This window comes from Pteropus medius, unplaced genomic scaffold (assembly GCF_902729225.1).
Source record: "Pteropus medius unplaced genomic scaffold, Ma_sr-lr_union100, whole genome shotgun sequence".
Taxonomy (NCBI): Eukaryota; Metazoa; Chordata; class Mammalia; order Chiroptera; family Pteropodidae; genus Pteropus; species Pteropus medius.
Genome location: NW_024349800.1, coordinates 51679255 through 51696321, shown reverse-complemented (window position 1 = coordinate 51696321; position 17067 = coordinate 51679255). Strand labels below are relative to the sequence as shown.

The 17067-nt window shown below is 34.8% G+C and overlaps 1 protein-coding gene and 1 non-coding gene across 8 annotated transcripts in view; both read right to left on the bottom strand.

Moving 5' to 3' along the window:
- ITSN2 (intersectin 2) overlaps positions 1 to 17067 on the bottom strand; it is a 109888-nt gene that overhangs the window by 36943 nt on the left and 55878 nt on the right. For 6 of the 7 annotated variants that reach the window (XM_039887691.1, XM_039887690.1, XM_039887693.1 and 3 more), the window contains 7 exons: positions 16097 to 16236; positions 7707 to 7843; positions 5009 to 5142; positions 3899 to 3996; positions 3327 to 3502; positions 2888 to 3032; positions 470 to 675 (listed from right to left, as the gene is read on the bottom strand). In XM_039887691.1, coding sequence (XP_039743625.1) covers positions 470 to 675; positions 2888 to 3032; positions 3327 to 3502; positions 3899 to 3996; positions 5009 to 5142; positions 7707 to 7843; positions 16097 to 16236 — 1036 coding nt within the window. Of the gene's footprint in view, positions 1 to 469; positions 676 to 2887; positions 3033 to 3326; positions 3503 to 3898; positions 3997 to 5008; positions 5143 to 7706; positions 7844 to 15022; positions 15104 to 16096; positions 16237 to 17067 lie in introns of all 7 variants that reach the window. The other variant, XM_039887695.1, reaches the window with a different exon arrangement.
- On the bottom strand, positions 14434 to 14552 carry LOC120622349 (5S ribosomal RNA). Its single transcript, XR_005658472.1, has one exon. It is a non-coding gene; the product is annotated as a 5S ribosomal RNA (ribosomal RNA).

The following is a 17067-nucleotide window of genomic DNA, read 5'->3' as shown; positions in this document are numbered from 1 at the left end:
GATGTGGGCAAGAAAGTAAATTACTACAACACAGTGTGTTGTGAGCAATAAAAGAGGTGATCTTCAAGGAACTCTGGAGGGCCAGAGATAAAATGCCCCACTTTGGCAAAAGGGAGGCCCTCAGTAAAGATTTATTTAAATACTGACAATTTACAGTAAACAAGGGAGAAATGCTCCAAAGGAAATGAAAAGAAACTATGCTAACTGACCTGATGGCACAAAAAAGCAACGGATCTAAAATTTTAAGCACTTTGGAAACTTCAGGAATCTAAAATAACTAGAATAAAAGATATTCTAAAACTGGTATAAATAAATAAATTATGCCTTTTTTCACTCTAGGAACAATCTTTCTGATATTCAAACTCAAACATAGACTTTTTATTTTATTGTACAGTCAGTCATACTATGGCTGACTCATTACTGAAAACACCAACATCCGCACCTCATGTAAACACACAAAAATGCTTACTCTTCCCTCTTGACTTCACTCCCAGGGATGATTTTGACATAAGATTTTGGAAACCATCCTCTTCCTCCATGCACCTCCCCAAACCACCAATTTTCTTGCTGCTCCAAGACAGTAATAATATCATGTTTTGAGAAATTCAAGTGGTTATCTTTCTTTGCAGTCCAGGAACAAAGGGCCTGTGCTTTTAGGTTTTCTACAACCTGTCCCTGTGAATACAAAATCACAAAATTAAAAAAACCACCATACTTTGTTTCCAAGTACATAACATACTTACTAGTTAAACAGCAGACCAGTTTGGTGTGGTGGTGACTTATTGCTAATGGTGACTGAAGATAACCCTAATCCACTGATTTAAAAGTATTTATGACAATCATCTGAGTAGCTGTCTTTTAAATTAAAGACTGAACACCTACCATTCAAGGAAACATCTTGGCATTAAATATCACTGGAACAGGAAGTATCCCAGAACGAATAAAAAGGGACAGAGTTACTGCAAGCCTTCTCTCTCTTCCAGTTTGCAGTCTTCTCCCTGCAGTGGATTTAGCTTACTTCACTAGGAATGGAGCTGTGGTTGTGTTCAGCCTCTCTCCACTTTTCTGCTTTCTGTCTCTCCTTCGTATTCTTATTCTTATTTCTTCCTTCTCTCTCAGAGGAAAGAGTGGTTTTGTTCGGTTGACAAGGCTGACCGCTTTACCTATGCTCTAAATCTTCTATTAAGCCTTCCCATTTTCTAAAAATATTTTGTAACACTGTGAAGTACCTCTCTTGAATATTTGATCTCTATGTTTTTCTACTTACTTCTACTTCCAAATTTCTTAAAGAATGAACAGTCTTAAATTTGCTTTCCAATTTCACCCCTCAATCCATTCTAATGTAGGTTCTGTACCCATGAACTTCTTCCTGACAAGGTCATTGGTAACATCAAAGCCAAAAACTTCTTCCAAACTCTTATTTTCTCTGATCTCTGAACAGTGCTGACACCACTAAAACCCTTGCAGCTCCTGAAGCTTACTCCCTGGTGATCAATGCCTTTTCTTTGGTCCAGCCCCTTTCCTTTCCTGTTTTACATAATTTCCCTAAATAATCTTATTTATACCTATGACTTCTGAAATCTATATCTTAATTCTAACTTTATCTCCTGAGCTCCAGACTTGTAAATCAAACTGCCTACTGGGCCTTCCCACCAGAATGTCCTTAATACAGATCCCTAAGTTGCAAGTCTAATACATAAACATGTTTAGAACCTACCAAACCCACTCCTCCTGCAATGCATACCCAAGACAATGACAGCAACATCCTTTCAGTACTCAAGCTAAAGATCCTGAAGAGGTTTTTTTTTAATTCCAACTTCTTCCTCCCTTGCCACATGCAATAGATTGCGAATTTTATGTCAATTCTGAATACTTTTTAAAAATCCATCTCCTCTTCTCTACATTTTCATTACTGTGACATTGGTTCACCACATCAGCTCCTGGTACTTAGCTATTGTAATATCCTCCCTTACCAAGTTTCCTTCCTTTGCTTTCTTCCACCGATGTGGCCTCTAAACTACCACCACTGTTATCTTCCTAAAATATACATCTCAACTTCTCTCTTAAAAACCTTCAGAAGCTTTCTATTGCCAAGTCACTTAGCATGTTATTAAACACTTCACACATAAACCTCAATCTCTAGCTCTAACTTCACTTCTTAAACCTTTTCTCCATGAATCCTACACTCTAGCTACACTATAAAGAATTCTGTTTCCTGCAAACTCCTTGTGTTGACATGCCTCAATGACTTTCCCCAAATTGCTCTTTCACAGGAATAACTTTCCTTCTCTGTTTGGTGATATCTTGCTTATTTTCAAAGGTTCTCAAATACCTTGCCTTTTGTGAAGCCTGCTCCAATTCCCACAAATTAAATGAGATGCTTTCTTCTCTGTACACCACTCAAGACTTTGTAGGATACCTTTATTACAATACTTCTCATACTTGACTCTATACTGATGAAGTCAGCAATTTCTTTCTAACAATGTTAATGTACCAATGCTTGCAATGTTTACATCTAAATCAATGGCTAAATATAATACAGTTCCCACACAAATGACTTAAGAAAACAAACAAACAAAAACCCCCAAGCCCAAATCTCTTCTTACAATAACTACAAATTAAGAACACTATAATCAGATTTGTAAATATGCTATTTTGAGCTTAGAAATCTTAGCTGCTAGCAACTTGATACTATGAGAATGAATTGTTGAGAAACCTCTAAGTAGTAATAATTTCTTCACATCACATGCGAATAAGAATAAAACCAAATGCTACAAATTCTAGTTAAATGAGCAAATAATGCCTTCGTACAAAAATATTCACTCTATTTTATATGAATTAGGAGCAATGTCAAAGAATAAAGCACACAAAAATTAAAGATATTTACCTGTCCATGAATAGGTGACACAGATACAGGGGACACAGTGCGAGTAAAAGCTGATTTTTTCTGCCATGATGTATTAACAGTTAGGTTTGAAAAAGATACATTTTGGTAATCAGTCACTGATGCTGGTTGATTTGAAGAAAGTGATCTGTAAATGTAACACTCTGATATAAGTATACTTAATTGTTTAGAATTGAATGAGGTACTACCAATGTATCTTAGTATACACTGTGTTTAAACACAACTTGTGGGGAAAAAAATTCACAAACTACTGACCTATGTTTTAATTTACTAAATTTCAGTATAAAATTTGGAACAAGAGATACTCTTGGAGAGTCCAGTACAGATTATAATATGGTTAAGAAGCAAGTTGACATAAATAATATTAGGTATTCATACATTTGCAGAGCTATACAAACCCCATTGTTAGCTAAAAACTTACTCAGAAGAAGCTGAGGTAGCAGATAAAGAGACTGAAGGAGGAAGTAAGGCCTTTTTAGGAGACACAGATTTTTCACTTGATGGCATTTTCTCTACGTAGTTGCATGGAAACCAGCCAAAACGTCCTTGAAAACTACCATAAAGCCAACCAGGTTCTCCTGTGGTTTTTTCATCAACCTATGGAAACAAAAAGAAGTAGTTAGAAAGCCACATATTTGTAATGGAAAGAGATGCAGACTTGAACATAAGCACTGCGACACTGAGATAGTCGACCTGATAACCAAGATATCTACTAAGCGACTAATGGGTGGGGAGTGCATACAGCATGGAAATGTGGAACAACAGGATAATTCAAAGCAAGATTTCATTATGCTGCTTAGAATGGCACACAATTTAAAACTTGTGAATTGTTTATTTCTGGACTTTTTTCCATTTGATATTTTCAGACTGTGGCTGACCATGGGTACCTTAAATTACAGAAAGTGAAACTGCAGGCACTACTGTATTATATAAAGTAATATATTACATTGTATTTAGCTTGTTCATGCAAAAAAAAAATACTTTATTTCCTACCTGTATTACATCCCCAGAATTAAAACTCATTTCATCATGGCTCCTTGCTTCAAAGCGATATAATGCTCTGTAATTCACCAAAGCACTAGCTGGCTCACCTTAAGAGAAGATAATTGTCATTACTTGCTACTTTCATATACATGCATCTTTGCTATGACTTAATAAAGAGCTCTTAAAATTAAAAAAAAAAATTGAGCATCAAATAGTATAATGAAAATCCATTTGTATAGTCTTGTTAGGACTTAAATAGTCATAGAATCAATATTAAAGCAAACAAGAATGTTCATCTTAAGCTGGAGGCAGTAAAACAGAGAGATAACTTGTCAGGTGTGCCATGTGCAGGGATCTCAGGGAAGGTGTGGGAGTGGTGGAGGCTGAACTGTGCACATTGGAAGGAGACTAAGCAGCAAGAGGCTTAGTTTGATCTGTGAAGTCAGAAGATAACAGGGAAGAAGAGCACAAAAAGAGAGGTCACAAACGAGAAGGTTAGTAAGTAAACAGGGCTGACTGAAGAAAGATCTATAGATTTGTCAGTATGGTTCTAAAAGATAAACAGTAAAAGGCTCACAAATACACTAGACTTGATAAGATTAAAAATATTTTACTTTGTTCATTTGTAAAATAAATGCTTTAGATTATAAAATTTTCTACATATTGTATCATTAATAAAGATTTAATGATTTGTACATCCAAGAGAGATATAATATTTAAAGGATTTTAGGAATGGACTCTGAGATATATCAAAAACAAAGTATATGTTTTGAGAAAATTTCAATGTGCAAAGACTTAAAATTCTATTGTTTCAATAAAATAGTTTAGTTATACTGGTTGAATAAAATATTTAAAACTCTTTACACTTCAATTATAAAAAACCGTGTCATGGTCTGTTCATAGGTATTGATAATTATCTTTTCTTCATGTTTTAAGATTTCTACCCTCAGTCTGTTTTAATAAGCCTACTTACTTCTTATCCAACTTTAGTTTAGAAAAAGGTTAATATTATCATTGCTTTTAATTTTCTTCCCCCCCACCTCATCAGGATCTTTATTTTTTTCTTGTTGCTCTGTCTCAGAAAAAAATTAAATCCTATATTTTTATCCTTATCCTTACATCGTTTCTCCTCAGCTTTCTGCTCTTCTTGAACTTTTTCTTGGGGTTTTTCTTCCTGGAGTCGTTTTTGTTTCTCTTCTTCCTCCTTTCTAAGATTTTCTCTCCATAAGTTTTCTTTTCCTTGCTTTGCTTTCCTTTAAATAGAAGAAAAAGAGTTTGCATAATGCCCTAAAATTTTTTTTACACAAAATAAAAATGTAATAGAAAGTCTTACTCCTGACGAATTGAATATTACATATTTCTTATGTATTTATAATCATATAATTATGTATTTATTATATAGCAAATAGATATTATTTGGGTGTGTAGAAACAGTGGGGATCAGGATGAAAGGGAAAACCAATTAATTAAGAGAGGAGCCTTGGACAAAGAGATGAACTGGGGAGTATGACTGACAATTTCCCACACCCTCAAATTCCTTCCTGCCAGCTAGCTCCCAAACCTAAGGAAAAAAGAGGAAAATAATTAAAATGCAACGATTCAGAAAATAAATCTAAAAATTATATCTCAATTTCTTTCCCTTGTCTCTAGATTCTGCACAAAGACTGCCTTCCAGTTTTTATTCCACCATCCTACCTAATCCCTGTGTTTGGGGTTCAGTCACTTTGTGGAAATAGGAAATGCTCTGGTCAGATTATCTACATTTTATATTATCACTTCGAAGTCTTTTTCATTCATTAGATAATAGAGCATTTTTTCTTTATAGGTCCATGCTTCTGTACATATTTCTATGACATATGATGTAGCTATATAATAGCTTGGTTTCTAGCTAGTCAAGATAATCTGTGATCAGACTCAGTCATTTCAGTATTAGAACTAATGCTCACCATAGTTCTTCCTTGCATATATTTTTTATGAGGCAGAGCTGTCATTATATTTAGTAGCTTTTCCAAGTCTCAGCACACACTATCACAGACAGTAAAAATCGCTGGGATTTGCAGGCGTTTATGCCCCACCGTGACAGAAACCTTGGCTAAATTCCGTGTCTCTATTCCTGTAATTCCTGGAGGAATTTGGAAATCCTGGATAACTCCAAAAACTGCAGACCCACTGAGTTATCAACCCTTTCTCTTCATCCCCAAATTTCTTACTGTTCAAACTCCTGGTTCATTATCCCATGACTAGCTTCCTCTTAACCCTTTGCAAATCCTCCTATACCCTCTATCACTTCACAGACTGCTTCCTCCAGCACTTTGTGTAACTGACATCTGGCTCTGTTGAGGGCTACGCTTCTCCTGCAGTCCTTACTTAATTTCAATCAATATTCCCTTTCTCGCTTTCTCAAGAAACTATCTCTGACACCCTCCCATGCCTAGGAAGACCCAATATAGCATTTATTTGAATTCCCATAGCATTATGAACACCACTATTAGAGTACTCCCAACATATTTACTGGGATAAAGACTAGAGAGTTAAGAGAGTATAAAATTAAATTTCGATAAAGTTTCTTATGTATGAGTTAGTAGATGAGAAACTGGTCCAGAACCAGAAGATGCCTCAGAAGCTGGATAAAGGGCAAGAGGCCACATCTACAATGTGAAAACCTATACCAGTAGCTTGAAACAACAAGGAAATATACCTGAGCAAATGGCCAAGAAATCAAGATGTAATACTAAGACCCAGCTCTTAGAACTGATCCTTCATGTGCTTCTGTTCTGATTTCTGCCCTCTACCACAGTACGATAATGGGAGAGGATGAAGAATGAAATGAAAATGTGTATTATTAATATGGTCTGTTGGCCTAAAAGGAATTTGTGAGCAGTAATGAGGAGATATCAAAATACTTGCATGTGTCAACAGAAAATTCTGACACAGTGACTACCTGTGTTAGCTATTGCGCAGTTTCATTCTGCAGTGTTAAATGGCACAAATTAAGTGGCAAATAAAAACCTTCTTAGTTTGAACTTCATTGCCTCTAATTCTATATTATTCTAGTCTCTCTTGTTAGGGGCCACAAAAGTAGAAGAGTCTTGGAGTAAAAAGTATTATAAATACTTGTTTCACTGTCTGAATATCTTACTAGAATTACACATGAGGAATCTAGGAGTAAGAGTAACCCAGAGCACACCTGCACCACAGACAATAGCTGTCACTCAATAAAAATGTGTTAGAAGTCATTAAGAGGCCTCCTATACGGTAATGTGTCTTTCTCGCCTTCCCAGTAACTACTCTAAGGCAAAGGAATGTTGGCTCATCAATTTTTGTTAACTATATTAATTTCTGACACTAGAGAACTTGAAAGAAACAGAGGAACATATTAGAAACAGGCCTTTACTGAAAGAAAAAAATTATGTGACGTCTCAAATGAATGGATCTATGCTTCAGACACAACTGTTTTACTTCTCCTTGCTATAAATGGAGACACTTGAAATATCTCAGTGGTATCTCAGAGAACTGCATCAACATGGCATTCTATACTTAGTCTTATCATTCTATATAATTAAGTATTTAGTTTTAATGATCTTTCAGGTCTGACTCCAAAGTCCATATTTTTCACAAATGAAACATAAAATTGGCTATTGTAAACTCTGTCCCCAAAAGAAGGATTTGAATTTCTAAAATTTAGAATCTAATTAGCATCTTAGGATAATCCTTTTATTTATCCTTTATTCTCCTTAAATTTTCTTAGTCAAACTAGAGATATTGGTAACAAAATTAGAATTCAAATAGTAATAAAGTATAAAACATTCTATATTACCTCACAGCCTCATCTTCTAGTTTCTTTTTCTGTATTAGTTCTGATCTTTTTCTTTCAATTTCCTTCAACTTGTCACGTTTGATCTTATGAAGCTGTTCAAGGGCTAACTGCTGTGTATTGTAGCTTTCTCTCAGTTCCTAAGGACAAAATGAAAATAAGTCAATTATGCCATTGATTTAAAATATTTGTCTTATCTAATAATCTGTCACTTGCATTAAAAGACAAAAATCCTAAAGCAAGTTAAAGTAAAAATATTAAAAGTTAAAATCCTTTTTTAATCTAAGTGATTAACAAAACATTGAATACAATACATATTTAATCCTCTGAGGACAATACATGTTAAAATTATCTACTTTGTATTAATTCATTTCTAATAAAGAATCTTTACAAAGTCAATTCTTTGATTTGGTACTTCATTTTTAATAAAAAAGCAACCCATTTAAACTATGGGAAAACAGTTTCCTTGTTACAACAGTTTCCTCGAAGAGGAATTTTGTTAAGTCATATTTTTGACACGTAGTTTAAATCAAGTTACCTATAATTTTTATCCAATAAGATTTTGAACTACACACAGAATTATTAAATAATTTAGTTAAGACCTAGAAATGGTAAAGATAGTATCTACCTAAAACCATGACTAGAATGAGGCAAAATAATGAAAAGTATTCCAAACAGGAACTGAAATAAACAATTGCTTATTGAGTATCTAGTTCAATGCGAATGCTATAAAGATTCACAAGGGATCCATCCAATCCAAGGCCATCTAAATACTAAATATACAGTCTTTGCCTTCAAAGAGTTCACAATCTCAAAGTAGAGAAAAATACCTAAATGTGGGATATAGATAAGTACCGTAGCAGAAACTTCTGATTGTCTGTTCAGCCTTTTCTCTCCCTCTTCTAATAGCACCCTTGTTCCTTTTGGGAAACGGATCCCCACTTCTTTGTGCCTTTGAAGACTCTGTCAAATTCAGTGCTCCTCCCACTCCCACCCAGGTGTGGTCATTTAATCTGGGCCTAATCAATCATAGAACCTCACCTCCCACGTCCAGAATGATTGGTCCAAAGGATAAGCACATGATCCAGGCTGGGCCCAAATACTTTCCTGGGCTTCAAATATACTGAAGAGGAGAGAAAGAAGTTTTTCTTTCTCTAAGCTTATTAAATGAAGATAAGGTAAACTCAGAGCTGCCCCAGTACCAAGTGATACTATCAGGGGTAGCAATGAAGTCAACTCAAGAAAGAAGCAAAGATTAAAGGCAGACGTAGAGAAAGAGAGTACTGGGGGAATCAAATCTCCGATTTCATTCCTCAAAGTTTACAAACTGTCCAGCAGCTCTTTTACTGATTCAGTTAGTGGTTCTCATACTCTTCTTATAACCACTCTCTTTTGCTTAACTATTTTGAACTGAGTTTCTTTTACTTGACATCTATAGAATCTTGAATAAGAGAGTAGAAAAAGGTTAGAGTAAAGGAAAGAAAAACTGACACTGCTACAAAAAACTAAGCAAAAGGTGTCATGGCAAAGGTGAGAGCTTAGACAGTATTTAGATGGAGTGTTTCAGTGAAAAATGTTGGGCATTGATCCACTCATGATAATAAAACTCAAACCAACCGAACACCCCCCGCTCTGCAAAACAACCTCCCACCAACTCTATTTCTTTTCAAAAATAAAACATTTACAGGTGAACTCTTAACTTGATTGAAATGGTGCATCTCATCTGAGAACAATGTGGTGTCCAGAGACTATGCCCAGAATGTCTGAGATCAAGACTTGTAGCTTAAGCCAATAACAATACAAATACTGCATGCACAGCAAAATTCACAGATCTCAGCTTCTACAGTTCTCTTTGTTGCATCTTTCTCTAAATTCTATTGACAAAAAGAATATAGTGGTTATAATCTACAGAGAAGCAGTATGGTTTAGTGATATGGACTCTAGGAGCATAGGTCTGGAATAAGACCGCCAAAGTCCTTTACAGTTTCCTCATCTGTAAAATGGGGTTAATTTCAGTACATATCTCATAGCATTGTGAGGACTAAATGCATTGATACAGGTTAAGTGCTTATGAAAGTGCAGGGCACAGAGTAAGTTTTCAATGAACAGCAGCTATTATTATTGGCTGAAATCATAAATGAGGAAAATTATAGGTTTAAAAGAAGAGTAAAGAGAAGCCAAATTAATAAATCATCTTAACATGGCTACAAGGCTAGTCCTCCAATTTGTCCTTTAAAATACTGCTCCAAGTCTTCCTTTTTTAGAACTATTCTTCCAGTGCCTGAGTTAATGAGCTTCCTTGTGCTCCCCCGAAAGGCATTCTGTGTGTTCCACTATCATATCCAACTTCTTCTGACTATGATTGTTTCTTCCACTGGAGTTTCTTGACAAAAGGACTGTCATCAACATATTCCCACCCCAAGAGAGAGCCTGGTACAGTATAGATATTTAATTAGTATTTACTAGATAAATAAAAATGCATAAACAATAATCTGTGCATATTGATAAGATCTGAAGACCGCCACAAGGCTTTCCACAAACATTTCCTCTGCCTGACTACAGTGATCCTAGAAGTTCATATCATTAGACTCAATTCTGAGCTAAGTCACTGCTTCTAGGAAGTCCTGGTTAAATATACCAGACCAGCTAACTGAGAACAAGTAAACCAATCGACACTAACGAACAGAACTGTCTTAATAGAATGACAGAGTATCTTTTTCATGTTTAGAAAGTTCTCTTCTACTCCTAATGTACTAATAATTTTTTCATTTCTAAATCATAAATGGATGTTAAATTTTAACAAATACTTTTTCCGCATCTAATGAGATGAGCATACCATTTTTCTCTTAATTTGTTTGTATGACAAATTATAGTAAACATTTTTTATATGTCAAATCATCTTTGCATGGCTAAGATAAATCCAACTTGGTCATTGGTCATAATGGATTATCCTTTTTATAAATTTCTGCTTTTTATAAATTTCAACTTTTTAATATTAACATTTTTGCCTCTGTTAAACTGCCCTATAATTTCTCATACTGTTCTTATTAGATTTTGATATGTTTATGACATCTTCCTATGATAAGTTGGGAATATTCCCTCTTTCTCTATATTTTGAAACATGAGTAAGACTGAAATTACTTGTTCCTTCAGTAAAAACTTTGGGTCTGGATTCTCTTCTAGGGAAGATTTTAAACTACAGATTTAAAATATTTCACGACTATAGAGCTACTTAGGTATCTTATTTTTTCTTGAGTCAGTTTTGGCAAATTGTAATTTGTTCATTTCATCTACATTTTTACATTTATGTGAAAAAATTAGTCATAATATCCTCTCATCTTTTAATGTTTGCAACATATTTAATTAATTTCCTTTTCACTCCTAATTTTCCTTATTTCTATTTTCTGTTTAAAATCAGTCTTGCTAAAGGTTTGTTCATTTTATTAATCTTTAAAAGAGTCAAATTTTGGCTTTCTTGATTCTCTATTAAATATGTCTTCTGTTTCACTAACTTCTTTCTACTTTTTTTTACTTTATTATGCTGGTCTTTTATAGTTTCTTAAGTTGAACACTTACCTTATAAGTTTTCAGCTTTGTTCTCTTAATATAACTTAATATAACCATTTAATGTCAACTCCTGACTATTCTGGTTGAATTTCTGCTTTCACTTACTAGCTGTGTGACTTTGGGCACTTGTATGCACCTAATAACACAGCCTCAAAATCTATTTTTAAAACACCTATAAAAATAAAATAGGAAAAAACAAATCCATAGTCAAAGTGGAAGATTTTACCATACCAATCTCTGTAACCAATAGAACAAACAGATAAGAAAATCAGCAAGTTCAATCACCTTGTCTTCACTCTGGAGCAGGCATTCTTAACAGGAGGGCCACAGACTTTCCAAGGTGTTTTTTTGTTTTTGTTTTTGTTTTTTTAAATAGAATCCAGGAGTCCAGGAACTTGGACAGGAACAAAATTAACCTTTACTTTCACTAATCTCTATCTGAAATATAACATTTCCTTCAATTCTAAATATAAGCAGCAAACCAAGGTAATATTAGCTGTACTTGTGATATTGTTCACCAAAAGAAATCAGATATTTTCATATTATAGTATATATAACTTGAATTCACACTATATACATCTTGAGCTCAAAATTATGGTATTATTAAGCCTGGTCTGTTGCTAGATATTGTTATTTAATCCATTAATATAGAAGCACATAATTCTTATATCACAAATTTGTTTTTAAAAAATATTTTGTGGGGTGGTTCCATAGAGTAGTGGTTAGCACGTCTGCTTTACACGCTTTACAGAAGGTCCTGGGTTCGAGCCCCAGAGGAGCCACGGCAGCCCACACCCCGGGTGCGCCAGGCCCTGGGTGCACGCTGAGAGCATATGGGAGGAGATGCCCCGCCTTCAGAGATCCAATTCTTAAAGGAAGATGGCAACATGGTAGGTCAGGGGTGGAAGTAGGGAGGGGGGGTAATTAAAAATATATATTTTTATGACTCGATTAATTCTTTATAATCTTATACATTTTATATATTTAAAACATTCTGAGAAGGGGTCCAGAGACTTCACCAAATTGTTGAAGAGTCCATGGCATAAAAATGGTTAACAGCTTCTGCTTTAGAAACAAACATTTATAACCCACATCACCCAGCAGCATTTTAGGTCCATGCTTCCTAATATTACACCCTACCGTGGAGAAAGAGGTTCCCAAGGGAGACCTCAAATTCTCTGATGGAAAGAAGTACTTCCATATATATGCTATCTCATTTAATCATCATATGACTCTGCAAAGAAGGCAGAGCAGATATTGTCAGTATTTTTGTAAATAAAGAAAGCAAAGTTTGGAGGTTAAATGACAAATAGCTACACAACTAGCAAGTGGCATGAATAACATCAGAAGTCACTTCTTTAGATTCCTAGGCCATTACTTTTTTCACTGTACTTCACTACTGAAGACAGGATATTGTATGAATTTCCTTAGTATAATGGCCTGTCATATGTCTCATCTTTGAACCCCCTGGCTTTGCTATTTGTCTTAGCATGACTTGAGCAAAAGAGTAAAAATGATCACTGACCTTCTACATGTCTATTACAGGGCTCCATAAAACACAATTTCTTATTATAAATACTTTTAAATATTATACTTGTTTCACCACAAGTAGCCTAAGGGAGTGGTCGATTTCCATTTTTCTGTCTTAATAGAAACTATCCTTTCCCCAGGTAGCCATAAGGCTTGAAGAAAGCTGATACCCCCTCCAAGAGTGGTTCCAATTATTTTTTCCCCACCTTTACTGAGGTATAATTGACAAATAAAAATTATATATATTTAAAGTGTACAACTTGATATTCCAATATAAGTAGACACTGTGAAATGATCACGATCAAGCTAATTAACATAACAATCTCCATATAGTTACCCTTTCTTCCTCTTTCTCTCCCTCCCTTCCTTTATGGAACGTTTAAGATCTACCCTCTTAACAAATTTCAATTATACAATACAGTACTGTTCACAATAGTCAACATTCTGTACATTAGACCCCAGAACTTGTCTTGCATGACTGAAACTTTGTATCCTTTATCTTTTAAGTCTTTCTTAAACCAAAAAAGTTTTCCTTTGACCTCATGCTCTCTTCACTCTCCTCTTTAAATTGATTACACTCACTTATCCCTTCAACTCCCATTCATTCCTGATCTGCTGCAATCCAGCTTCTGCTGATTACTCAAGTGAAATGGCACTTTCAGAAAGGTCTTTGAAGGTCTCCTTGTTGACAATTCAGTAGGTATTTTTTAGTACTATGTTGACTGCTCTGTATCACTTTACCATGATGACTACAGAAGGCCCCCTGCTTTCTGTAACACCACAGTTAGTCTCCTGAGCACTCTGAGAGTACAGGTCTCCTCCCCTTTTAGTTTTCTAAATGCCTCTGATGAAAGTATCAATAAGCAGTGAAAGGCTGGAAGGCAGGAAGCAGGAGAAAGTAAAACAAGAGATAAGAATAATCTGCTGGCCTGTGGAGAATCAAATGCTGACAGATTTATGTGTATAAGTATAGTCCACAAATCATCATCAAGTCTCATTTCATAGATGAAGAAACTTAGATTTAAATTTCTGTGCAATGTGTAGCAAAAGTTCTAAGACCAGATAATCTGGCAATTCATGTTACAACCATAAAGGAAAGGCTGACACCATCTTCCAAGCTGCCCTACCTCTGCTTAGGTAACATGTAAGCTCTACTTATGGTGGTCCTGTCTCACTGTGCATGTGTGTGCTACTGCCCTACTCCCATTCATTTTAGTACCCAGTAGAATGCACAATCAAAATCTACTAAGGTCAGCAAGCACTACTAAGGTCAGCAAGCAGTAAATATAGAGCATCTTTCTTTAAACTATAGTTAAGTCCTTACAACGTTGTCAAAAGTTCTGTGATTTTAAGCGAAACGATGTGTAATGAATCCAATTTTACCATAGTCCAATTGATATAAATGAGTTAAGTTCCTACGACATCTCATCGACATCATAATGAAATGACTTCCAATAAAATGATGTTGAAGATCTGCTGTATATTAAAACAGGAATTCACTGAGTATTTTAAATACTCTATGCTATCACGACAAAGTGTGCTATTTATTTATACATGTGATTTATCATTTTTATCTGAAGTGCATGTACCTAGATGTAACTAGAGCTGCCCTGCATTATTATTATTTTTTTTACGCCTACAGCACCTGGTCTTCCTAGGTGGTCTCCCATCCAAGTACTAACCAGGCCCGACCCAGCTTAGCTTCTGAGATCAGATGGGATTGGGTGTGTTCAGGGTGGCATGGCCGTAGACCATTATTGGTTCTTTTAATATTTTTCTTTATAGTAGTATCAGGAAGCAGCCTAGTATCTACGTGACATAACTTTGCCTTGAATTTCAGAAAATAAAAGTTTTATTTTAAATAATGATTTTCAATGATGTAATCTCACAGTCCCTTAGCTTTCCTTTTAATTGAATCAGCAATCATCCTATCAGTTAACCCAACTCATAGAGATGTTGTAAGGGACCAGGTAATATTTTTAAATGTCTTGAGCTCATCATGAGAAAGACTGCTCTGGGAAACCCTACTGATTTCTGGCATTAGACTCAAACAGGCAGTTAGACAGCAGAAGGATATTCAAGCAAACAGAAAGAAAAAGGTCTGTATTATATATGTTATTTCAAACAAAGATACTCAGATAAATGCAAAGAATAGTTTACTTTTTTAAAAAAGAAAACAGTAAAGTAACTCAAAGAAAAGGAGCTAGATATTAGAAAATAACCTTAAGTAAGAGGAAGAGGTTGTTGAGACAGCTTAGCAGAGACAAAAGGCACTGAAGAACAGAGTCATCCATATTCCCACACTGTAAGATAAGGCAGATAAAAAGCCAATTAAACTATGTACAGATTTTTTAAAAATAATGTAGGGAAGACAACTTGGCTGGCTTGTCTGTCCATCAATGACAAATTATTTGGTTTTCTTTACAATTTTTTCCTAGAGAATATTTGCTGGTATGAAATGTATTGTTAATATTATGTACCTCAAATTTTCCCTCCTTTACTGAAGCCGCTGTGGTCTCTTTTCTATAACTGGTGTGATGTTATTCTAAATGTCAGCAAGATAAAAGTCACATGAAGAGAAAAGTGCCTGAAAAGCTATGTAATACTTTATGCTCTAAAAATTTTAAGCTGTTAGAAAAGAAATAACTGAGACTACTCCCAAATTTTAATGTGCCATTAGTTTGGTTTTTAGCTTTTAACATATTCTTTCACATGGCTTCAGTATACAACTAATATTGTACAAAATAAGAAGCATACACAGTATATATACAGTGTATATTGTGGACATCTGCTCTGCCATTGCAGCAAATAATGAATCATAAACTTACTTTTCATGCGAAGCTTATAGTGCTAGATTATTCTTTGGATTTCACTGATTATTGCATTATTTCACAAAGGTTAATTAAATTGCAACAAAGAAACAAAAATAGAATTTAGTGTGTTAAAAAAAGCCTCTACCACCAGGACTATTTAAAAAATTTCCTTGCCTCAGATCTTGCTGGCTGAGATCAGTTCTCTAACACTGACAAAGACAATATGTATAAATGCCATTAAAAACAGTTATCAAAAACTGGAAACTATTGGTAAACGATATGTTAGTTATATGACAAAATGTTTACATCTACACAGAACATTAAAAACAATCTTGCAATTTTGGTATAGCTCAAATTATCAAATAAATTATGAAAATGTACTACATATAAAAATAATAGCTTCTATTATGCATTCTATTAAATCAAAATAAGAAAACTGCTAACTAAAAATGAATAGAATAGAATAGAATAGAATATAAATACCTTTAGTTGACTGTTAAATGAATCCATTTCTGATAGCTTGGATGCAGTTTCTTTTTCAAGAGCATCTAACTGTTCTTTAAGTCTTTGGCATAATTCTTCCTTTTCTAATGATTTTTTATTAAGTACACCAATCCCTAAATCTGAAATACAAACATCAGACATTTACATTTGGTGGAAATGTCATTACCAGTAATTGACATTTACTGTCTGGTCAAATTGGTGTAAGTAGAGAATGACAAAGGATAGACATGCATCATGTGGATCAGCTAAAGAAGAGAAAATTCAGAGGCCATTTGCCCTGTTCGGATCCTCATATGGAAATGTTGTAAGCACTGGTTCTGTACTCAATAGTACTAAGAATGAATAGTAGGCTACTTTTACAGTAGCTGCTATTATTTACTGTGGGCCAGACTCTATATTAATAGCTTTATATCCATCACTTCATAAATGAGGTAGGTGATATCATGTCCACTGTATAGAGGGAGAGCCTGAGGATCAGACTGGTGAAACACCTTACTCATGTGGAGCGTCACTCCAGGTCCTGGTAGTTTTCATGCATTATTTCCTTTAATCGTTACAACAACCCTGTAAGGTAGCTGCTAATCCCATTGTGCAGCTCGGGAAAACTGAGGCTCTGAGATATTAAGTAGTTGCCCAGTATGATACAGTAGTTGTTCTCAAATTCCTGTCTGTGTTTTGGTATCTGGTAGAGCGAGTCTCTTCCCCACACCAAGTCTTGCCTACCCTTGTACATTTTCTCTTCTAGGTAAATCTGCGAATCACTTAGAAACTTATCTTGACAAGTTTCACTTAAAGAAATCTGAATAGAACTGAATATATGGATGAATTAGTAGAGAACTGACATCTTTGTAATAATGAGCTAGTTCATTCAGGAACATAACATGTGTCTACTTAGCCAGGAATCTTTTAGGTATGTAAGTAAAAATTTATAGCTGTATACTTCTTTATTT